This window comes from Gymnodraco acuticeps, unplaced genomic scaffold (genome assembly GCF_902827175.1).
Source record: "Gymnodraco acuticeps unplaced genomic scaffold, fGymAcu1.1, whole genome shotgun sequence".
Taxonomy (NCBI): Eukaryota; Metazoa; Chordata; class Actinopteri; order Perciformes; family Bathydraconidae; genus Gymnodraco; species Gymnodraco acuticeps.
Window position 1 is genome coordinate 422,250 of NW_022991435.1, and position 21,617 is coordinate 443,866.

At 40.8% G+C, this 21,617-nt stretch overlaps 1 protein-coding gene across 1 annotated transcript in view; it reads left to right on the forward strand.

The window, feature by feature from the left end:
* kcnab1b (potassium voltage-gated channel, shaker-related subfamily, beta member 1 b) overlaps positions 1-21,617 on the forward strand; it is a 33,995-nt gene that overhangs the window by 8,271 nt on the left and 4,107 nt on the right. Inside the window, exons 3-9 of the mRNA XM_034196079.1 lie at positions 1,378-1,421; positions 2,804-2,841; positions 3,840-3,919; positions 4,384-4,428; positions 5,906-5,950; positions 8,347-8,390; positions 14,287-14,373. Of these exons, the coding sequence (XP_034051970.1) occupies positions 1,378-1,421; positions 2,804-2,841; positions 3,840-3,919; positions 4,384-4,428; positions 5,906-5,950; positions 8,347-8,390; positions 14,287-14,373 (383 nt within the window). The remainder of the gene's footprint in view (positions 1-1,377; positions 1,422-2,803; positions 2,842-3,839; positions 3,920-4,383; positions 4,429-5,905; positions 5,951-8,346; positions 8,391-14,286; positions 14,374-21,617) is intronic.

Genomic DNA, 21,617 nt, shown 5'->3' on the forward strand with positions numbered 1-21,617 from the left:
CCCATGTTGAACACCTAATTGAATTGGCTGAGGGCATGGTAACATTGCACAGGCTTGGATTTGTCTGCCTTAAGCTCAATGGGGCAGGCCATCAGTTATCAGGCACGAGAAAAACCCTGCTGGCATTTCTTCCGTCCTTATTTGTCGTAATGACTACATGACTGCAAAACCAAGCAGAAGTCACAGAATGTAATTAGGGCTTGTTGCTGTGTCAAGAAATTAGTATTTGGACATATTCTTCTCTCGGGATGAAGTGTGTGGCCTGGGATAGTGGCTCTGCGATGTGGCCTCGATGGTTCTGTCAGACAAATGTGTCTCAAATGTTACAGGGTTTTGCATCGAAATGTTTCCTCGATCAGATGGCTCGGGGCGGCGCATCACTTCTTCTTTCACAGTCCACAGACATTACACTGTTGGAAGACATCTGTGGATGGCTGTAAGGAGAATAATCTGCTGTTATCGCCGGTTTTATGTCATTAAACACTTGAGTTCCCCTCTCAGTTGCACGATTTGACACAGATTGTGAAACTGGGTGACGTGGAGCGCTGAGACTCCGTGTTAAGAGTGGCAAGAACTCTCTCTTAGTTTATCTTCCATGGGGTCAATGAGAGCCAAAAGTGCTCTATTACATTTCCACAGATCAGCTAGAGGGAAATTAACTGTTATCAAGGAGACATCAGGAGGTGTACCATTCCACAGTTAATAGGTAGAGGGATAGCAGGGAAAAACAAGTGTGAGGAGCTGTGGAGAAATCCTGATATGATACATCTCTAGTGCTAGAGCAAGAATGGATGCCAATAACAGTAAAAAGCCGAAGGACAGAAGTACTCCCTGCTGTTAGGCAGCACAAGGCTCATCGGAATATAGGAGGTAATTGAGTGAGGGATGAGGGGAACAAGGGTAACACTTGTCAAAAGTAGTGTTCCAAACTCAGTGCAACAGTAATTGGATTTTTACGGTTGAGTAGAATATTTTTCAGGGTGTTTAGAGGGACGTCCTCTTATACCAGAGAAGGTGCGATCCATATTGATGGAATAAATGTCCTCCCTCCTGTAATCCCTCCATTCTGATTCATGAATGCAGGTGTGACAAGGTCACCCTCACATTAGTGATCCTCCTCTCAATCGAACATGACACGCTACATATGATGTTATTATTATGCGCCTTGCAAACACTATTAGCTCCATAATAGCAAAATGGCTGTCATTTCATTTCAGTCTCTCAAGTTGGACAGAAAATAGATGTTGTCGTTGTTCAGGCAGAACATCTTTGCCCAGAGCAAAATACAGCAGTGCAGTAATTGCAATCTTATTTGACTGATGACATCTTGAGCCTAAACATCGCTGTTTTATAATCAGAGTCTGTTATTCTTCATAGGAACCTGGGGAAATCTGGGTTGCGTGTTTCCTGTCTGGGGCTGGGTGAGTACATTTAATTAGCATCAGAGCCAAATGTCTAATGATTTCGTAAGCATCCAAGTGCAAGAAAATATTTTTAATATTTAATCAATAGCACTGTTTTTAGAAAACAAGTTGCTCAATTATCTCACATATCGATTGCACAGCAGAGGGTAATAACTCCCATTCATCTTGATGTCAATTATTCACTGTGTGTGTGTGTGTGTGTGTGTGTGTGTATGTGTGTGTGTGTGTGTGTGTGTGTGTGTGCGTGCATGCGTGCGTGCGTGCGTGCGTGCGTGCGTGCGTGCGTGCGTGCGTGCGTGCGTGCGTGCGTGTGTGTGTGTACTGCAGTGCACTTACATGCACGTTGGTGTGCATTTGTTTGCTGTGTTCTATCAGTATACTAAGTTATTGATGGGGGTGCATCTCTGAAGACAAAATATCTTGACAAAGAAAATAAATGATGCAGTGTCTTTAAATACTAACTGATGGAACATCTGTGAATTAGTTAATTGTCCCTGTAGTGATTTGTTTTTAAAGACTTATTTCTAGCACATTAAGCAGTATGTTGCCATCCATTAATTTAAAGGAAAAAGTTTGTTTAATCTTTGTTATTTCTTTGCAAGAATCAAAATGTAGAAATTCCAAATTGTCCTGCTTCCTGTCTTTGTGATAAGCTCCAGCTGCTGGTTCGAGCTAGGCTTACATATTAATGGTGGTGTTAATCAATATATTTCCCAAAATGTAAAACCATTTTAAAATGTTGTTATGATAATGTCAATAAATAGAACTTAGAGTTTACTTAAAGTGTAATTGGGCATTTAATAATGATTTGAAAGTTTTCTTTTACTTTAAACAATTGCCTTCTTAGAAAATGTATCTGCTGCTGTACTTCTGCTGCAGTTATTTTAAGAAATGTAACATCAGCTTCTGCATTATTGCGTATTAGTGGGAGATGACAACCAGCTGCATGTTACAGAATCTTTCAACAGAAGCTCTAGACAATATAATAGTGTACCTAAAACTGTGTTCAGCCTGTGCTGTTTGAAGGGAGAAAAGAGTCTTTGTACTTAAACTAACACAACCATAATGTATGCACATACTATAAACCCTCACAAGCAGACACAAAAACCCCAAGTTGCTGCCGTGTTTCTTTAAATATAACCACACAGACATCTGCTCAGTAGCTTACTCATTCCAAATTCATATAGCAGAGAAAATGTTTTCAACAACAGTCAACCCTGACATTTGACTGTGATGGATTCAGGCCCTTTTTTTTTTGTCCATGCCAAAATGTCAAAGTACTAATTAATGCACAACTAACATGATTATGAGTGATGCAAAGGTATTTTATGTTTTTGTTTGTTGTTCCAAAACTTTGACTTTGATGTTTCCTTCCGCAGGCACATGGGTAACATTTGGAGGTCAGATCTCTGATGAGGTGAGATGTTACGTCAAATCCAACATTCAGCCGTCACTGTATCAGCAGATCTTGGATCTCATTATTTTTGATCCTGCAAACACAAATTCTGATGACAGTCTACATTACAACACCCCCCAATCTTTAGCCCCTATGGGAGCCATTAAGTGTTTCTGGGTGTAAAATGGCATTAGTGTCAGTAGACCACAGTAATCATTCTAGTATCAATTTCCCAATATCACAGCATGCTGTTAAGTCCCTGTTGGCTCTTCCAAGGCCAAATGGTCAGGTCACATTGTCCCCTGTCACAAGCTATTAAGCAGAAGTCTTCTTCCAGAGCTTTGATCTGGCCTCGAAGGGGTAAGCCACTGAATTGGAGACAGCTCATCACTGCCTGATGACCACTGGGACTAACTGACACACACACACACACACACACACACACACACACACACACACACACACACACACACACACACACACACACACACACACACACACACACACACACACACACACACACACACACACACACACACACACACACACACACACACACACACACACACACACACACACACACACACACACACACACACAAACAAACCCACCAATACTAAATCTGTGAACAAAAAGAGAAAGTCATCATGGCTAAATTGGGCTTCCGGTTTATGGCTCTGAATAAACTGAAAGCACAAGAACTAGGACAAAATAGTCTGGGGAAATATATTGAGAAGTAAACAACTTTTCTTTCTTTTTTTATGGATTTTCTCTGTGCCTTTTTTGCCTCTATTATAGAGATAGGACAGATAGAACGGGAAGAGAGAGAGAGAAACAATTTTAGACATTTTCTGATGATATGTATCTTAGTGGAGAATAGATTAACTCTCCCTCAGCTTCTTCAGGGAATTTTATTAGCACATTCTTTGTTTTATGTTATTTTGGTCGATATTTACATTCATGAATTAGTATAACACACTAAAGTCCATGGGGGGGAACACTTTTCTTTTCTGCATCAGGTGGCAGAACAGCTGATGACTATCGCCTATGAGAGCGGGGTCAACCTGTTTGACACAGCTGAAGTCTACTCCGGGGGGAAGTGAGTGATTTGTTATCTATCTTACACCCACCGAGCAATTTTCTCGCTTTATCGCTTTAGGACACAAGGTGTTTACAATGTTAGCCTCAGATCAGGAAATATTCACAAGAGGAGGGAAAAATGAAGGTGGCTTTGCATAATCTCATTCATCACTGGAGGCTCTCCGTTATGTTCACAGCTCAATCTAACTCTATAAGCCTCGACATTGTCTTCCTGAATAATGTGGGACAGGCTGTAGCTATATGCGCATGAATATTCATTTCAAGGTTGCCGGGGAAATTCAGGCTTACAATACAGGCGTTTATCTATTATCTTGATCTGCTGTGTTGCTGATTTTTAATCAAATATTCATGCTGTAGATGCATGGCAGATAACTGTCACACTTACATGCTCTTAGAAAAAAATGGCAACCTTAGAAATAATCTCATTTTCTCATAGTGTATTTCCTCTTCTTTTCTTTACAGAGCAGAGATAATCCTTGGAAACATCATCAAGAAAAAATGCTGGAGGTAAAATGCACTCTCTTAAGGTTCTGAATGTGTTAACATTGTGTATCTGCGTACACACAACATAAGCCAAAAGTAAGACAAGCTAAAGAAATATGTGCCGATACGTTAGCATCTTATTCCAAATATGCATGCACTGTTCTGAGGCTGCAGTGATTTATTCCCATTGCAAGAGCAGTACTGACTTCATGCACTGATGTGTTAAAGAATTGCACACAGTTGGTGTTTCAATTTCTCCCAAAGTCGTTGGATGAGGTTAAGGTTCAGGGCTCTCTCGAAGCTTTCCACCCAGAAAACTACATTATGTCCCTAGGGTTCTCTCTGTACATGGTGACACTGTCATTTTGGACCAGCAAGCTACCTTCTAGCATGCTTACACTCATAATGTTTAGCTTGTGATTTAAAATGAAGCATTCTCTTTTAAAATGATAACAGGTCTGGTGTTTAGCATTTTAACACATGCTAATTTGCAGTAAAAACAAAGTACAGCTTATGATCATGTGAATATAAATTGTGTTGGAATTTGTTAATAAACCATTAAAGTATTGGATAATGATAATGACACTAAAGGGATTCACAAACATTATTAGGATTCTCTTCCTTCTGAGCCAGTCCATACACGAGTTGTTAAGATATTTCAGTCCGGGCCATAGTGGTATAACAACTGACCGAACCAACATGTAGCCATTCTATTAGCATGGATTTAAATAACTTGCCCTTGTGTATCAAAAATAAATATCTACCTGATCTCTCGTATTTATGTAAGGATCACTTGGGGGTCTGCTCGGGGGAATACTTAAGCATCAACATTTCCCTTTATTAAATTGAAGGACCTAAGCCAAAACAAGGAATATGAACCCAACCATGTTGGCCATATGGCGTCTCTCTACAAGATACATATGCTAAATGTGTTCCTGTATGCTTTCAAGCAGTGCACATGGTCATTTGAGGGGGTAGAAGGTGGAGAATGTCTACATTATCAATCTCACCAATAGCTGGGATTTTGTAAGCACTAAATCCCTGATATCTCTGTATGTAATGTGAACCGCATGAAATATCATTATGCCTGCTGCTTACAGTTCAACGTCAAGCATATGCTTGTCACTGCACTGCACCACGTAACATATCAGTTTCATACATCTATACTGCATAAACTGCCACATTGCAGTGAGAAGAATCAGTTACAGCTCGCAGCCTGGATCAACTCAACTCAACTCTGGATCTGTGTAAATTATTGATCATTCAAGCATGGAGAATTTAATAGTGAGAGAGCTTTCTTATTAGAGTGCAGAGAAAATAGTCCCTCTGAGATTCTTATACTTGATCATTTACATGATTGATAATCTACCAATTCACACAGCAGGAGAGAAGGTCACTGAAGAACACTCATTCAGGCATGGACATGATGACACACACACATCCTTTTGACAACAGCTTCAAAGTACTTGATGGCTTTTTGATGTGTCTGTCATCCTCTCAGGAGATCCAGCCTGGTTATCACAACGAAGCTCTACTGGGGAGGAAAGTAAGTGTGTGTGCATGGAAGTGAGTGTATGGCATCCAGCATGGGCAGTTTTCTCTCAGATGCTTGGGCTATCTCACCATGAACAGGCTACAGATTAAAACATTTGACAGAGTTTGACATGGCAGGCATCGGGCATTTTGGAAAACCCACAGGCAAACAAACAGGGAGGAAACACTCAACATACACACACGTACAGACTTAAACGTGGCCGTGTTCTCAGCCCTTCTTGCTTCACTTCATACCCTTCCTCAGCCTTTTTATCAAACTGTCATATATGCTTCTTCTGTCATAATGAACTATTCTGTTCTCAAAATGCATTAGTAACATTAAGTCTTCAGGTGCGTACAAAATGAGGTAAAAGCTACCTAGGTTTAACCACACTCTTCTTCTGGTTTTCTGTCTATTTTGTCAATCAGTATATTAGGGCCCAGGAGCAGTACATTGAATTTAAGCTGATCCTCTCAGTCTATTGTCGAGGTATGAAGTCTCCACACCAGATGGATTTGCAGAACAGCTACTCAACCCCCCGTTTAGCGAGCTGTGAGTCTGCCAGAGAGGCCTGTCAAGCATTTCATCACCCAAACATACAGTAGACATTTGCACACTTTATTCTCCATTGCACTTCCCGACACTTTTGCACAGAAGAAGACATGATGACACGGAGGAGGACAGCATGTTTTTGGTTCTGCACCACATTATTATAACCCAGGCAGGCTGGAACACCACAGGAAGGCGGGAGGCGGGAAGAGAAAGTGTGATTTGAAGCAAGAACAAGACAAATGGCAGGCAACTGAGAAAAGAGAGACACTGGAGCAGAAATAAATGAAAATAATTAAGTAGAAAAAGGGAAAGCAGGCATGGGGAAATCTGAAAGGGAAGTCAAAGCAGGTGGTGCTACTGACAAATCACTTGTTGTATGGCCCAACATGTCGGTTGACTCTCACCAAACTTATCAGCCTTATTTTTAGATAAACTTTAGGTGTTTTAAGCACGACTTTATAAATCCACAGAAACTGATATACTCAGCGCTACATGTCAGACAGAAAAAGTTGGCAACTATAGCTAGTGAATGTATTGGAGCATTACGCAGCCACAGAGCAAGATATTTCCCTCAGGAGTTGTTGGAGACTAAAACAAATCTAAAAGGAGACTAAATATTGGATTTACATTTGTTAGGCGGCAAGAAGCACAAGTCTAAATTAATGCTAATGTGGTTCCATATTGAGTGGATGAGTAAATAGGCAATTGCTTGCTAACATCACATAGATAACATTACAACGTTTTAGGTGATATTAGTTTTTGTGTTTACAGCTTGTTACACTGCACAAAAGTAGCCTCAATATCAATAAAAACAGGTTAAAGTAAATGTAAAAAGACCACAATAGTCTTCTAACAAGTAAAGGCACTGCATTCAGGACTGTTGTTTGGTGAAAACACAGTATTATATGCATCAAAATTACTGAATTACTTCCTTCAGAGTGCTATAAATATTTACCTGAAAGAGGACTTTTTTGGTGTCAGTCTAGTGGTGCTAAAAACTCACATACTGTACTATGAATACTTACTACAAATACAATATTGTTCTTGAAGTAAAATGTTTAGTTATGTCTTATCTGACTTAAGCATACTGTTTGGCTTTTACAAAATACTAGGAAGCAAGAAACAAAGATTTAATTAAGTTAGAATTCTATATGCGTTATTGGAATAAGTGTTCATAGTTATATGGATGGTGGTGGTCCAATGGATAGTGAGGCTGAAGATCGGAAGGTTGTGAGTTCAAATCCTGCCAGGAACACCACCACTAGTGTGCCCTTGAGTAAGGCACTTAGTCCTTAGTTACTCCAGGGAGAATGTCCCTGTGATTGGTAATTGTAAGTCGCTTTGGATAAAAGCGTCAGCTAAATGTAATGTAATGTAATGTTCAAATATAAATTAAATTAATCAAGTTAACTACCTGTACTACATAAAGTACTTAAGAAACGTAATTTTTACAGCACTGCATATACAAGCTCTATATTCAACTACATTTCCAGTTGTTGTTGACTTAATATATTTCTTGCATGCAAATCACCAAAGCCCAACTGGGAGGTCATTGGCAAATCCCTGGCGACCGGGACAGACAGTGACAACAAGCGTCGTGTTGGCCGGCTGCAAAGACACGGCGCACAGTTTGTTCTATAGCTGCGGGCACACTGCAAAGTGTCGAGTGGGTGTATTTCTCCTCAGCGGTTTGTGGGTAGTTTATTATGCAGGCTCTGGTTTTGCATGCTTAATGATCTGCTTCAATTCATGAGAACTGTGTGTATGTGCATAGATGTGTGTGTGTGTGTGTGTGTGTGTGTGTGTGTGTGTGTATATATGTGTTCTGACATGCACATCCTTCCCTCCTGTTGCAGAGCAGAGACAGAAAGAGGCCTCAACAGAAAGCACATCATTGAAGGTAACAAGTCGATTTCCACTCTGCTGCTTTGTCCTTCACATCACCCCATCACTCTGAGACCTGCTGCACTCCTGGAATCTCTCTCCTTCATCTTTCCCTCCCTTTTTCCTGTCTGGGACTTCTTTCTGCTCTTTCATTTTTGTCAGCATCAACACCGGGCAGAATGTTTTTAATTTATAGCCAATAGTACATCAAACCTCAACAGACTGTTGTCTTTTCAGTTGTAATACCGTAACAGGTGTGTGTGTTTTTTATCCAAGTGTACAACAAGCTATCTATCATCACCAAACCCTCTTTTAGAAGAAGTATGGCCTTGCTCCAGCTTTTTTAATACCTCTCTCATCCCATTGGCCCACTCCGCCACACTTCCCTAACAACTGGCCATCCGGTCCACAGCGCAATGCACATCCTGCAGTGACTCAGCTTCTCACGTTATTAACATTCACCACAGCCTCTGCAACCTTCCCCAAAACAAGACAAGGGGAAATATACTTAGGAAAGGCTGGAGAAGAAGGGTACAGATTTTAAAATCGAAGGAAATGTGGTTCCACCAATTAGATAAAGCCAGTCCCAATAATAGGTAGCATCCATGAGAGAAATCTCATGGTAATAACTTGGCAGAGCTAAACATTAACTTCACTACTGGTTGTACATCCCAAAACAGGCAACTCTATGAGTCATTTGATTGGTTAAGTGACATTTACTAGAAATAAAAGGGTGTCAAACTTAATGATAAATAGCATCAGAGATCAACACTTAAGAAAACGTCAAAGTCTCTTCAGAAAACATCACTTGTGTTTACCATTTTTCATCACATGGCAAATATATTCCTTGACAATTTCAAGATTTCAAAGAGACTTTTTGGAAAACATAATTTAAATGTATAATTTAATCCGAATGCCAGTAGAATATCTTTGTTGTTCATCATCTTTTCTCAGTTCTAAAAATAGACTTCCTTCACAGCCTGAAAACGCCAGTTTATCCAGGAGACAGCGGAAACTGCTCGCGATGGCGGCGCAGGCTCAGATTAGGATCCATGTAATGGGTGTTTCTGGGATCGTGGAAGAGCAGATGACAGGGGAAGGAATAAGTGGTTAGAGCAACACACTCTCACTCCCTAAGCGTCCAGGAGCGACGTTTGGTCAGTGTCCGTGGCGTCCAGTTGTGACGCTCCTAGGCTCCTTCAGCGTCATAAAAGGACGCAAATAGCTTTCAACTGATTGCAATGTATTCCCATCTGCGGCGGGATTTGACGCTCATGGAAGCACGGCATTCGTTTGTGTCGGCTGCCCTTAAAGGCAATGTGAGTGTCCATTCCCATTGGATAACGGAGAATTGTACACCCGGAAGTAAGTATTCCTCTTACTGTCGATTGATTTTACAGTGATATCTGCACTACTCATCGACTAAAAAACACCAGATTATCCTTGTTAATTACACAACATTGATTGGTTTAAATTGTGTGCAATGCTTTTGTATTTTTCCCCTTCGATTCGGAGAAACAAATGTTTTGTCTGAGTAAAGGATGGCAGAAGACACTACACTACCCAGAATCCCCAGCTATCGTTTGGACTACACCATGTGCTCTGTTTGACAAACCCTGTGATAGTCCTCAAGCTCTGTGATTGGAGAGTGTGCTCCGAGGGTTACGCCGATTCTCGAACAGCACTTGAAATGGGATGGAACCACGGCAGACTGTCCAAAACTGGATTTGAACGGGTCCACCGCGTCCCCCCCTCCCCCACCCCGTCCCCAGAACTACACATGCTGGCTATTCTGTTTCACAACATGTTCTCTATCTATGGCACGTCTCTACTGGGAGTTGTAGTTTTAAAAGACGTTTTCGTATTTCCCATAATAAGAAGTTGCCAGTATTAAACTGTGTACATCCCTGGAGGTTTAGGGGATAGGAAACACTCAAATTTAAAACGTATAATTAATAAATGGGTGAAAATTGCTTGTGCCCATAATGGGCAGCATTAATATATATATACACACATGCCAGCTAAGGTCAGAAGAGCTTTATTTAACAGCTGGTCTTATGTTTGTGACCCCTGTTGTTAATTGATAACATTACATTACATTACATTAATTGATAAGCCTGAAACATGCACTTGTCAAGGTTCAGAGGCAAATTTTGCAAATATGGCAGTAGCCATCGATCAGCTTAAGATAAGATATACTTTATTGATCCCAAGTTGGAACATTTGCGTTACATCAGCATGTGTAACAGTTGTACATATGCAGTGGTGTTTATTTGTAAATCATTTAGTATAATCACACAAATTCTGTGTTTTATATTTAACAATTCTGTGTTCGTTATTTATTGATTGTTAAATACCTGACAAGGCCGGAGATGAAATATCTACATACATCTTATAAGAGTATAATACATTATGTACAATGTCAGTTAAAACAAGTGCTTCAACATAGTTAACATTGCTGGAGGTATGCACAAATATTGATAGATGTCTTGTAATGCACTATTGAGGAACCTGCGACCCAAGTTTTTCATTCAATGCATAACTACACCATAGTTGTGTAGGCCTATATGATATGTCAATAAACCTTAGAAAATCTTGAAATCTTGAAAGGGATGTGCAAAATAGTCATTATATACAGTCTTTAATTAACTATTAGTAGAGAATAACGAGTAATGAATATACTTTATAGGGATCCTATTAATATCTAATAATAAAAATAATGAAATTCAATAACATGCTTTAACCACTAGGTGTCCCTTTATATCAGCTGTGCACCTTTATGGTGTAACTAAATACAGCCTATCTACCAATTGGATCAAATATAAAAGTCAGCCGAATTAGTGTTGATACTGCAAGGAGACGTATTGTGTGAAAAGAAATGTAAGATGTTGTTTAATGGCTGATATATTTATGATCCACGTCACGTTTTCAGTTCCTCATGTTTGTCTATAAGTCTTCTCATCAGGGCTCTATAAATACAGAACTACGGCAGATATGTAATATTTAATGCAGCCGAACCGTGTATTACAATGCCGTTATGTGATGACTTTCAAAGAGAAAAGCAAGCACACTCGGAATAAAGTTTATTTTTTTTAATGTTTTCGGTCTGTTTCCGGTATTTGTTAATGACGATGTGCTGTGAGATGTGAGACTGAAATTGCACAGGGGAAAATAACGTAGGCTATCTTTAGATGCGGATTTTGTTAAACTAATATGTTTGCGCTGTGGACCAACACTATACATTGACGGGGAAGGGGGTAGCAATAAAGATAACACCATTAAACAGTTACACAACATAACAGAAATAATATCGATAGCAGCGTCCCTAGCAACCACCTTGGTAACAATGAAAACGTCGCGATTTCCTGAAGTAATCTTCGTAATAACTAGCAAACTAAAGATCATGTACATCCACTGCACACATAATCTGAAATAACAACTCATATTTCTCGCATCAAATGACATCAAAACGCATTTAATGGCCAAACTAACTTTAAAATAGGCATTTTCCACCGAGAATAAAACGAAGTTCGGCCATGTTTCTTTTTCTGCAGGAGAAATTTGAAGATCACGTGACATAGACGCCAGCCATTGGAAGGAATGGTGAAAAAAAACGGGGTTTGTCAAACAGAGCACATGGTGTAGTCCAAACGATAGCTGGGGATTCTGGGTAGTGTAGTGTCTTCTGCCATCCTTTACTCCGAAAACATATTTGTTTCTCCGAATCGAAGGGGGAAAATACAAAAGCATTGCACACAATTTAAACCAATCAATGTTGTGTAATTAACAAGGATAATCTGGTGTTTTTTAGTCGATGAGTAGAGCAGATATCACTGTAAAATCAATCGACAGTAAGAGGAATACTTACTTCCGGGTGTACAATTCTCCGTTATCCAATGGGAATGGACGCTCACATTGCCTTTAAGGGCAGCCGACACAAACGAATGCCGTGCTTCCATGAGCGTCAAATCCCACCGCAGATGGGAATACATTGCAATCAGTTGAAAGCTATTTGCGTCCCTTTATGAAGCTGAAGGAGCCTAGGAGCGTCACAACTGGACGCCACGGACACTGACCAAACGTCGCTCCTGGACGCTTAGGGAGTGAGAGTGTGTTGGTTAGAGCGGCAGTCCGCAGAGCAATTTTCAGATGGGAATTAGCGTCAAACGATGAAGCCTCTGGAACTAATCTGCCTAAAACACTCACACAAACTCAAGAGCCCCGGGTGTATTTTGCCTGGCTTCTATTACTCTGCTTTCTTCCTTTGCGACAGTCTCTTGCTTTGCTTCTCATCTTTAATCTGGTTTTCTCTGTGTGTGAATGGGGATTTATCTGCTCACAATACAGTGCTGCCATCTCCTAACCTCCCCCTAATATACAGTATTTCACCTCCAACTAATACTGAAAGCAGAGCCCTCGTTTTCTTATTATCCTCTCAGCTTTGAGTTGTTTGGTTTTGCCGCCACCTGTCAAAACAAATAATTTATGCGAGAAGGATCAAAGTTTGCACAGATGCAAGGCTTTCTCCACATACATCTTCTTAAAAGGATATAATTGTGTGCACTGAGCTTGATACTAATTAACCTTATATATTGTAATTGTGAATATTTGTTATATTGTAGCTGTTGAAAAAGGGTAAAAACAAAATAAGAACATTAATCAGGGCAGTTCTACTATTTCTATATTTTAAAACCGTTTATATAGATTTTTTTTATTAGGACAAGAAAATGATCAAAATTTGAATTTGCACTTCATAACCGTAGATAATTCTTGTTTATTGTTAAGTGGGTCAGCGACATTTACTTTGTCACAAAAGAGTCCAAACGATTAAATTGAGACTATGTAACTTTTGCCTCGGCCACTGTGGCTAAAAGTGGACGTCATGAGAGCTTTAGCATTGTGCCAGTTTCACCGTTTTAATTATATTACCTTTACCTTTGCTTTCCTGCTTCTAGTCAAGATATATGCTTTGAAAAAGGTCTATTGAACAAATGTGCTTATCCTCCCCCTTAATAACAGCTTAACGTTGTATGACCATAAAGCCTAACTCGTGTGGAATAGCAACTGCACATATTTTGAATCATCACATAGTATTTCAAACTGGGAGACTTTTCTTCCTCATAAACAAGTGCAAAATGTAGTCTTATATTAGATTTGATTTGAACAGCTTGATTTGTCACTTGATCGGCCGTAGATTATTATTTAGTTGTTTGACAAATGTTAGTCCAATACTCCTACTAAGTAAACCAGACGGTTCAGATTCCTATGTGAGTTGGATCATGAGATGTGCCAGGCCAGATCCAGATGGGGGGGGCTTGAGTCACATGTGGTCAACTGTCACTTTGCCATGTTCATGAGCATGATGGCTCTTAATCCCCCAGGATCTGACTCACCCTATTTTTCCTTTTACCTGATGGCATGTTGTAATGAACGACAGAACATCAAAATTACTGCTTGAATAATTAAAATGACACGGTGTTTTTAAATAACAATTGCTAGTTGCAGTTGCTTTTTAATCAAGCATACGGCAAACAATCAAATTTGAGTGTGCAGTTATTCCTATTTCTACATAACATTGTCAAATAAATCACAAGGAGATGATGAACATTGGTATTATCACTCTTCCCCTTAAAATCGAGGATAATTGTATACTTGTTAACATGTCTGCATGACACTAAAATAATTATCCTTAGTCACCTGGTATCAGTAGAAGTTTTCAAGGATGTTACTTGTATGGGATATGTCAAATCAGTATTTGAATGTGGGTAAATTAACCTTTTGAAAACAAGGAATATTTATCGACGTTGTTAACGTTTTGGTTGATAACAAATCTATGCCAGCACTACAAAAAATATGCTCGATGCTCATAATTCCTATTGACCATTTTCTTCTTTCTCTACATATTCCCTTAGGTTTAAAGGGCTCCCTCCAGAGGATGCAACTTGACTATGTGGATGTGGTTTTCGCCAACCGGCCAGACAGCAACACTCCCATGGAGGGTAAGTGATGGCTGAGCAGACCCAGGGGACTGGTAGGGACAATGCATGTTGTTCTGTAATATGAGAAGGTGAGAAATACTGACAAGGCCGCTGCCCTTACCAGACGGGAGGTTTGTCTTTGTGGTTGAGCATGTGTGTCTATACTTCTGACAAACATAAACACATTTCAAGTAATCTGACCATCTTGCCTCATCCCTCATCTTCTATTTTAGTCTACCATTCTCTTTCTCTTCTCTTAGACCCCGGCCACACGAGGACGAAAACGGCTAAAACGCATAGGATTAACGCAAACGCAATCACAAACAAGCTTCCGTCCACACGCAATAGTTATCTGGATAGTGTCTGCCCACACGAGACCGCTCCGTTTAGCTCCAACCGCTGGAGAAGCTGCAGTACATATGCAGGAGCCTGTACGTGGCGCTGTAACTTCCTCCACAAAAGCAGCGAAGAAGCATGGTTGTCATGGTTGCCCTTCTGTTTATTCTCCGCGGTGGGGGCCGAGGGAACCGGGCAGAGTTTTTCGCCAGTCAACGTGTATTAAAGTTTAAATCTTCCGACAAAATTATAAAAGTGCCGGTCAAAGGTCTTCTTTGTTATTTATTGAGCTTTAAAACAAATGAATAACGAATCTATATATTATAATAATAAAATACACGGAGCCTCTCTTTTTCCTCCCTCTCTTCGGACAGCGTCAGTGTCTGTTTCATGCAGCAGCTGATCCAGTAATGAGTGACCCGGCCGACAGTAAAAATAAACATATCTAGTTTAGGTAGTTTGAGAGGTAATTAAAATAGATAAGGGTGATAATCGGACTTGAAGTGTGTGTTTTACTCCGTTCACCGCCGCATCACAGCGGGAGGAGCTGCAGGTAAGCGGAGCTGCGTGTCTCCGTCCTGTCAGATTAGACTTCACTCGCGTTTAGGTCCATATCGAGAGAAAGATATATAATCTGAATTCAGTGTGCAGTTTACTTTGACGCGGGGGTGAGCAGCAGAGGTGGGGAGAGGCGGGGCTATTGCCTCATCATTATCAGAAAATTATCGTATAGGGCGTACACATGGAGCCGTTGGACCCCCCAGAGCGTTGCGTATGGCGTTCTATCCACCTTGGGACCCGTTATCGTTTACGCAGTCGTTTAGTGCCGTATTCGGTCGTCCTCGTGTGGCTGAACGGTCTATATGACACTAAACAGTAACGCAAACGACCGTTTTCGTCCTTGTGTGGCCGGGGCATTAGTGTCTCTGTGGGATCACTAGTTTCCACTGGGTCTCTCCAGCCCTCCCTGTTCTTTAGAAGCAGGATTATTCCCCCCCAAGGGTAAACTGGTGTATTTTTGTGCTGGTCTCTCTAGATACAAGGCCTACTGTGCTTTCCTCAGTGCTGCCTTTCCCACACACATTAACCTTATCCAACCATTATTTCTTTACATACTTCCCGTTTCTTCCTCAATTACTTTTCCTCTGTGAAGTGGCCATCAGATACTTGGGCCCCTCTCTAGCCAATCCTAAATCTACTAATAGTATTTGGCTTAAAGGACCTTGAAGTCCCACTGAGCCGACAAGATAGTTTCCAGTCTTTGTTCCTTGCCCCAAATTATTTGTCCCCGGTCAGCCAGCGGACTGTGGGAGGCCAATCTGTCATACTTGTTGTTTCCGGGCCTTGTTGTCACCGCTAATCCTGGTGACTGGCAGGCAGACCCTACGGCCTACTCCATCAAATCTTCTAGTAACCAGCCTCTGCAGATATAGTCACATTTACAACTGATGTACTGAAGTCTAATGTGATTGATGGATTGATTGAGAGTCTGACAGACTGATAAAAACTGCTTAACCAGAGAACTGACAGATTAAAAAAACTGATATATGTAAAGTAGAAAGCTAGGCTGTAATGGTTTCATTCAGTCCCTCCATTAATCAGTGTAAAAACATTGTGCACGTTTTCTTCAAACTTCATTACAGTGGAGCAAGTGCCATACATCACTGTGTAGAGGGACATTCACTTTGAACAACTAGAGAGAGAGTAGGGATTGCATGTACACGCTCAAACAAAACAGTGTTACCCTCGGCTTTAATACCAAGATTGTGTAAGGGACTTATCATTGGGACAAATAATCAGTGCCAATGTGCAAAAATGTAGGACTTCTACATCTCTGTAGGCATTTGGAGTTCAGGACCTGTTATGGAAATGTTTTAGATATTGATAAGCACCACCACGTGTTACTGAAACTTAAAACATAATTTGCAGCTTTGCAGTGCACACTAAATAACCCAAAATAAGTGTTAAGACAAGAATGTTAAGATATCTATTGGCGCGTTTCCACTGCAGGCCTTCTCGGCCTCGCTCGGTTTGGTTAGGCCTTATTAGGCCCGGCTCACTTTAATGCTGCGCTTCCATTACAGTTATGGCGCGTTTCCACTGCAGCGGGTAGCCCCGTTTAAGCGTCCTTAACCGTCCTCAAGCGGCCAGGCCGGTTTTTGGTGGCGTTTCCATATAGCCTAGTACCGGCCAGCGGGTACTTTTTCCCTCTTTTTCCGGCCTCATAAAATCGTGGTTCCCTCAGACCAGGGCCAGGGCTGAACTAGTGACGTCAACACTCTCGACTGCTGATTGGTCAGAGAGAATCGTCACAAGATTGCGCGCGAGTTCATCCCTAGCGTCGCATATATATCTAGAAGCAAGCTTGCAGCATTTTTATACACATCATTTTGTAAACGGATGAGCTACAAAAATGGCTACGTCTAATAAGAAAAGCACACCGTGGTCGACCGAGGAGGTGACGACGTTCCTACATCTCATTGGGGATGATCAAATCCAGCGGGAGCTTGACGGAACAACTCGAAATGTGAACAAAAACAAAGCCGATCGCCCCGCCTACACTGCGTTGCTACCCCAGGTCCTAAACTGTAATGGAAATGCGCCACGGCCTGGGCCGGCCAGCGAGGCAGCCCGAGGCCAGAGCGAGGACGCTTAGGGACGCTTAAACGGGGCTACCCCGCTGCAGTGGAAACGCGCCACTAGTAACGCAGTGTAGGCGGAGCCGTGACGTCATCTTCAATGAGCGCCCCAGAAAAACAACACAGCCGTTAGCTCTTAGCACTCAGAGCTCACAGCTCCTCATATCTGTTCAGAAACTAGACAAAAGTTAAACAAGTACAAACCACAGACTGCCTGTGTCATGGCGAATACAGTCGCTGGTTTATTTATGTCTGTATAGTCCGTTGTGAGTGTGGACGGTCGGAGCATATATAATGTTAGCTTAGCCAAGCTACATTTAGAAAACACGCATTTTAAAAGGGTTTTTCGCCTGCCGTCTGTCTGCAGACTTGTCAAAGCATTAATTCATGGTTTTTACTAACCGGTATCAGTATGTTGTTACTTCGGCATCATTTTGAAACGTGTATTACAATTAAATCACGGTCAAATATGTTCATCTTGTTGTAGCCCCCTTGCCAGCGATTCTCTCTCTAGTTTAGCATACTCAGCCTGGTTGTTCCTGGCCCTAGAACCACGATTTAGTCGGGCCAGAAAAAAGGTGAAAAAGTAGCCCGGGCCAAAACTAGGCCAAGTGGAAACGCAACCAAAAACGGGCCCCGCACGGCTCGGCACGCTTAAAGCGAGCTACCCGCTGCAGTGGAAACGCACCATAACAGGTGTGTGAGCATGCATTTGTGTGGAATTTGGTTTGTATGATGTTCTTGTGACTTTGAGTGCTTGTGACTTTGTGTGAGACAATGTGTGGCCTCTTGGGGACAGAAAAAGTGATGTCACTGCCGCAGAGTCTCCCTTTGTTGCCATCACTGCTTTCTATTCTCTCGTCCACTTGTTCTTCTCTTTGTTTTTCTCTTCTCGCTACATCTTTCTGGCTGGATTTGTCTTAAGCTCAGTGGCGACTGGTCATTAGGGGCAGGTGGGGCACAGCCCCACCTAGTGTCAGCAGAAAGTATTAAAAGTAATGATTACAAAAAAATGCAAAAGATAAATTAAAAAAAATATAAAATATATTTTAAGATCATGTTTATTCATCTGATTCGTCTGTACATTGCTGTTTTAGTCTGTGTTCTTCTAATTAGTGTCTACAGTGTGTGCCTATTGAGCTGTTTTGAGCCATGTGGGACAAAACCCGATCCTGCCCCTCCCTCTCCCTGTTTAAGTCAATGGTGACTGTAAAAACTACACTGCGCATGCTCAGAGTATTGTCCTATTTAATGTGTGTGGCAAAAAAATAATGACCATAGGGGCATAGTGCTGCCATCCCCACCATACGTCATCTCACATAATTCAGAGCTGATTGGCTGTAAGTACGTGTGCCGCGAAAAGTGTGGTGTGTGAAGAGGAGACGAGAGAGCTGCAGTGACGCGTCCTAAAACCCGGAAATAAACTGCGCATGGCTTCCCTCCACAAAAAGCAATGATATTTCTCCATAGGATTTTAGAAAATAGCTCAAAATAAGATCTGTGGGAAACAAACCTGTTAGATAAATGCACGTTTTGTTCAGCCGGATAATATCCACATGTCTACCCTACTTTTATAATTTTCGAATCATAAATCTATTGATTAGATCAGATTTATGATAGACTTTTGAAACTACAAGAACATAAGGAGGACTTTTACAAAAAAGTAATAGAGATTTTTGTCCAGAAGGATAGGCAAATGGACTTCATCTTCATGTCAAGGTAAGACTGCAATTTGATTGAAAATGGGATCTTACTAAGAGAGAACAATTCAATATTTAAATGATACAATTACATTTTTTGGGTATACTTTTGTTGAACTGTCTGTTTAAAATTAATTGAAGCATCAGACAAAAAAAGCTTTTGAAAATAATATGATATTTTGATTTAGGTCAAAATATAATATTTGTAAACCTGAAGAGTCAGAGCCTCACCAGCCATGAACCTCACTGCAGAAGCTTATATATAGACATCTAAGTTTTTTGTGCCCCACCACTTTTGTACATATAAAAACGCCACTGCTTAAGCTTATATCCATTCTAACAGGCCCCGCTTGTGTCAAAACGTACTCCTTACTTATTTGATTTGACACCCCTCTCCTGTTCTTTATTGCTTTTTACTATTACTGCTGTCACTCATATTGATGAGATGATCATATCGATTTTTCCCCAGGGATTAAAGCAGGGGTGGGGAACCTCCGGCCCCCGGGCCGTATACGGCCCGCGAGACAATTCGATACGGCCCTCGAGGTAACTCTCGCAAAAAAGAAAACAATTAAGAAATCTAGACCGCAAAATAATTAAACAAGCGAGTGCCTGTTTTTCCTGGTCAAGGTCAGGGTCCTTGAACACAACACGAGCCTAACGTGTCATCACGTGGTATATGTCTCGTCCGACAGGGGTTTAGAGCTGCCGGAGAGCAGAGCACCAGGACGTCGCTCCGGGCCGGGACGTCACAAATGTCAGTACCCATAAGGAGCCGTACACATGCCGCAGTTTTTGCGTGGCTGTGTCTTTAGTTGTAAGCACAGTGGCGATCTGTTCATCTGTCATACTGATCATACAGTCAATAACTTTGTTGTTATTAACATCTGGTTAGCTAGCTATGCTAACGAATATAAGAAGCTTTTTCTCCAACCAGTGAGGTAGGCACATCTTTATATGATCATTATAGTTATAAAAAAAATAAGAGAATAAAGTAAACAGGTATAAAATACTATATGACAGTCAAAAAAAGTCGTTATTAATAAACAAGAATACAGTTTGAAAGGGAAGTGATTTGTAAAATATCCATAAAGAAAAAGAAAATCTGCTTACAGTTCTGTTTCATATGGGTGTTGAGAGATGTATTCATAGATCTCTTAATGTTGCTCTCAAAGTGCACCAGATTGATGCTTTTAACTTCAACATTTAAAAAAAAAATCACTTAAATCATATTCACATGGATAGGAAACTAAATTGCACACATCTTGTGTCCATATCTTTCTGTTTTGGTGGTCATGCCACAATCGTGCACACGCGAGTCATGGTAAAATATCTGGATTAAGAGGTTGCTTTTTCTTTGCACAGCATGAAAGAAAGGCCAAATGAATGGGCTGTGATTTTAGTATTTTTAAGCAGAGGTCAATAATTTGTACGGCCCTCGGAGGATGTTGAAAAATTGAAATGGCCCTTGAGAGGAAAAAGGTTCCCCACCCCTGGGTTAAAGGCTTAGGAATTCCCTTTTACATGTTGCCAAATGGTGAACTTCATAAAGCAGTTACATTATAGCAAATATGATGGGACTATTCCCCAAGGAGAATCATCTCTGCCATTGTCAAATCATTGTTTTAATAGGCATACTATCCCCTGCAGAGTTTGCTATTGGATCTCAGCTCAGATCTGCTCTCCAGTCACTCTTTCTAACAGTGCAATATGCAGCAAATTGAATTCTTTCAATAAACTGAATATGAAAATCCCCTGGACAGATTGAATAAAAAATTGGATATCAGAGAGAGGAGCAGAGCAGACATGACATCAACAAATAGACGTTATAGAAATTCCTCCAGACAAGAGGAAATAAAAGGGTACTGCCGCAGCATACTGAACACAAAACCCTAAGCAAATGGAAGGACATCACTTTTCTTAAAATGTTCAGTAATAAAGCCAGCAGAGATCTTACCATCTCACTACCTCAATCTAATACTTCGGCTGCACATCCTAAAACCTCTTTTCCATGACAATACGATTAAAAAGGTCTTCATCAATCATTGATAAATATACTGTGACATGACACAATAATCACCACATTGTTTTGAAAATACTAACTTCAAATTGAGGACCAACTCGGTTTAATGCAACTCCCCTCGATGATTTACGCTGATCCACACTACTTGCGCTAAAACAAAGACGCAGTTTATTTACTTATTTATAACAATATCACACATATAGGTATTAATTCCTAACAATGTTCTTTAGTATATCAAAATGCAGTCAGAACCCAGATTACTTAACAAAATGGTAATGCTTCATTATTTTAAGGCAAGCATTCAACATGATACTAATATGGACACACTCTCATTGTGTCTTTTCATGTGATTATTTTTGATCAGGGCAGTAGTTTCCGGTTAACAATTTATCGGAAAAGAGGTTAACAATTTGAATGAGTTAACTTTTCAGACAGAGCCAACCTTCTCAGCCAAGAACATACTAGTACAGTCCATGTTGTTCATGCCCACAACTTTGCCCACGTCATCCTCCTTGAACACCCGCAGTGGGCTCGGGTGAGGGGGTGTTAATAATCTCTGGATATCTC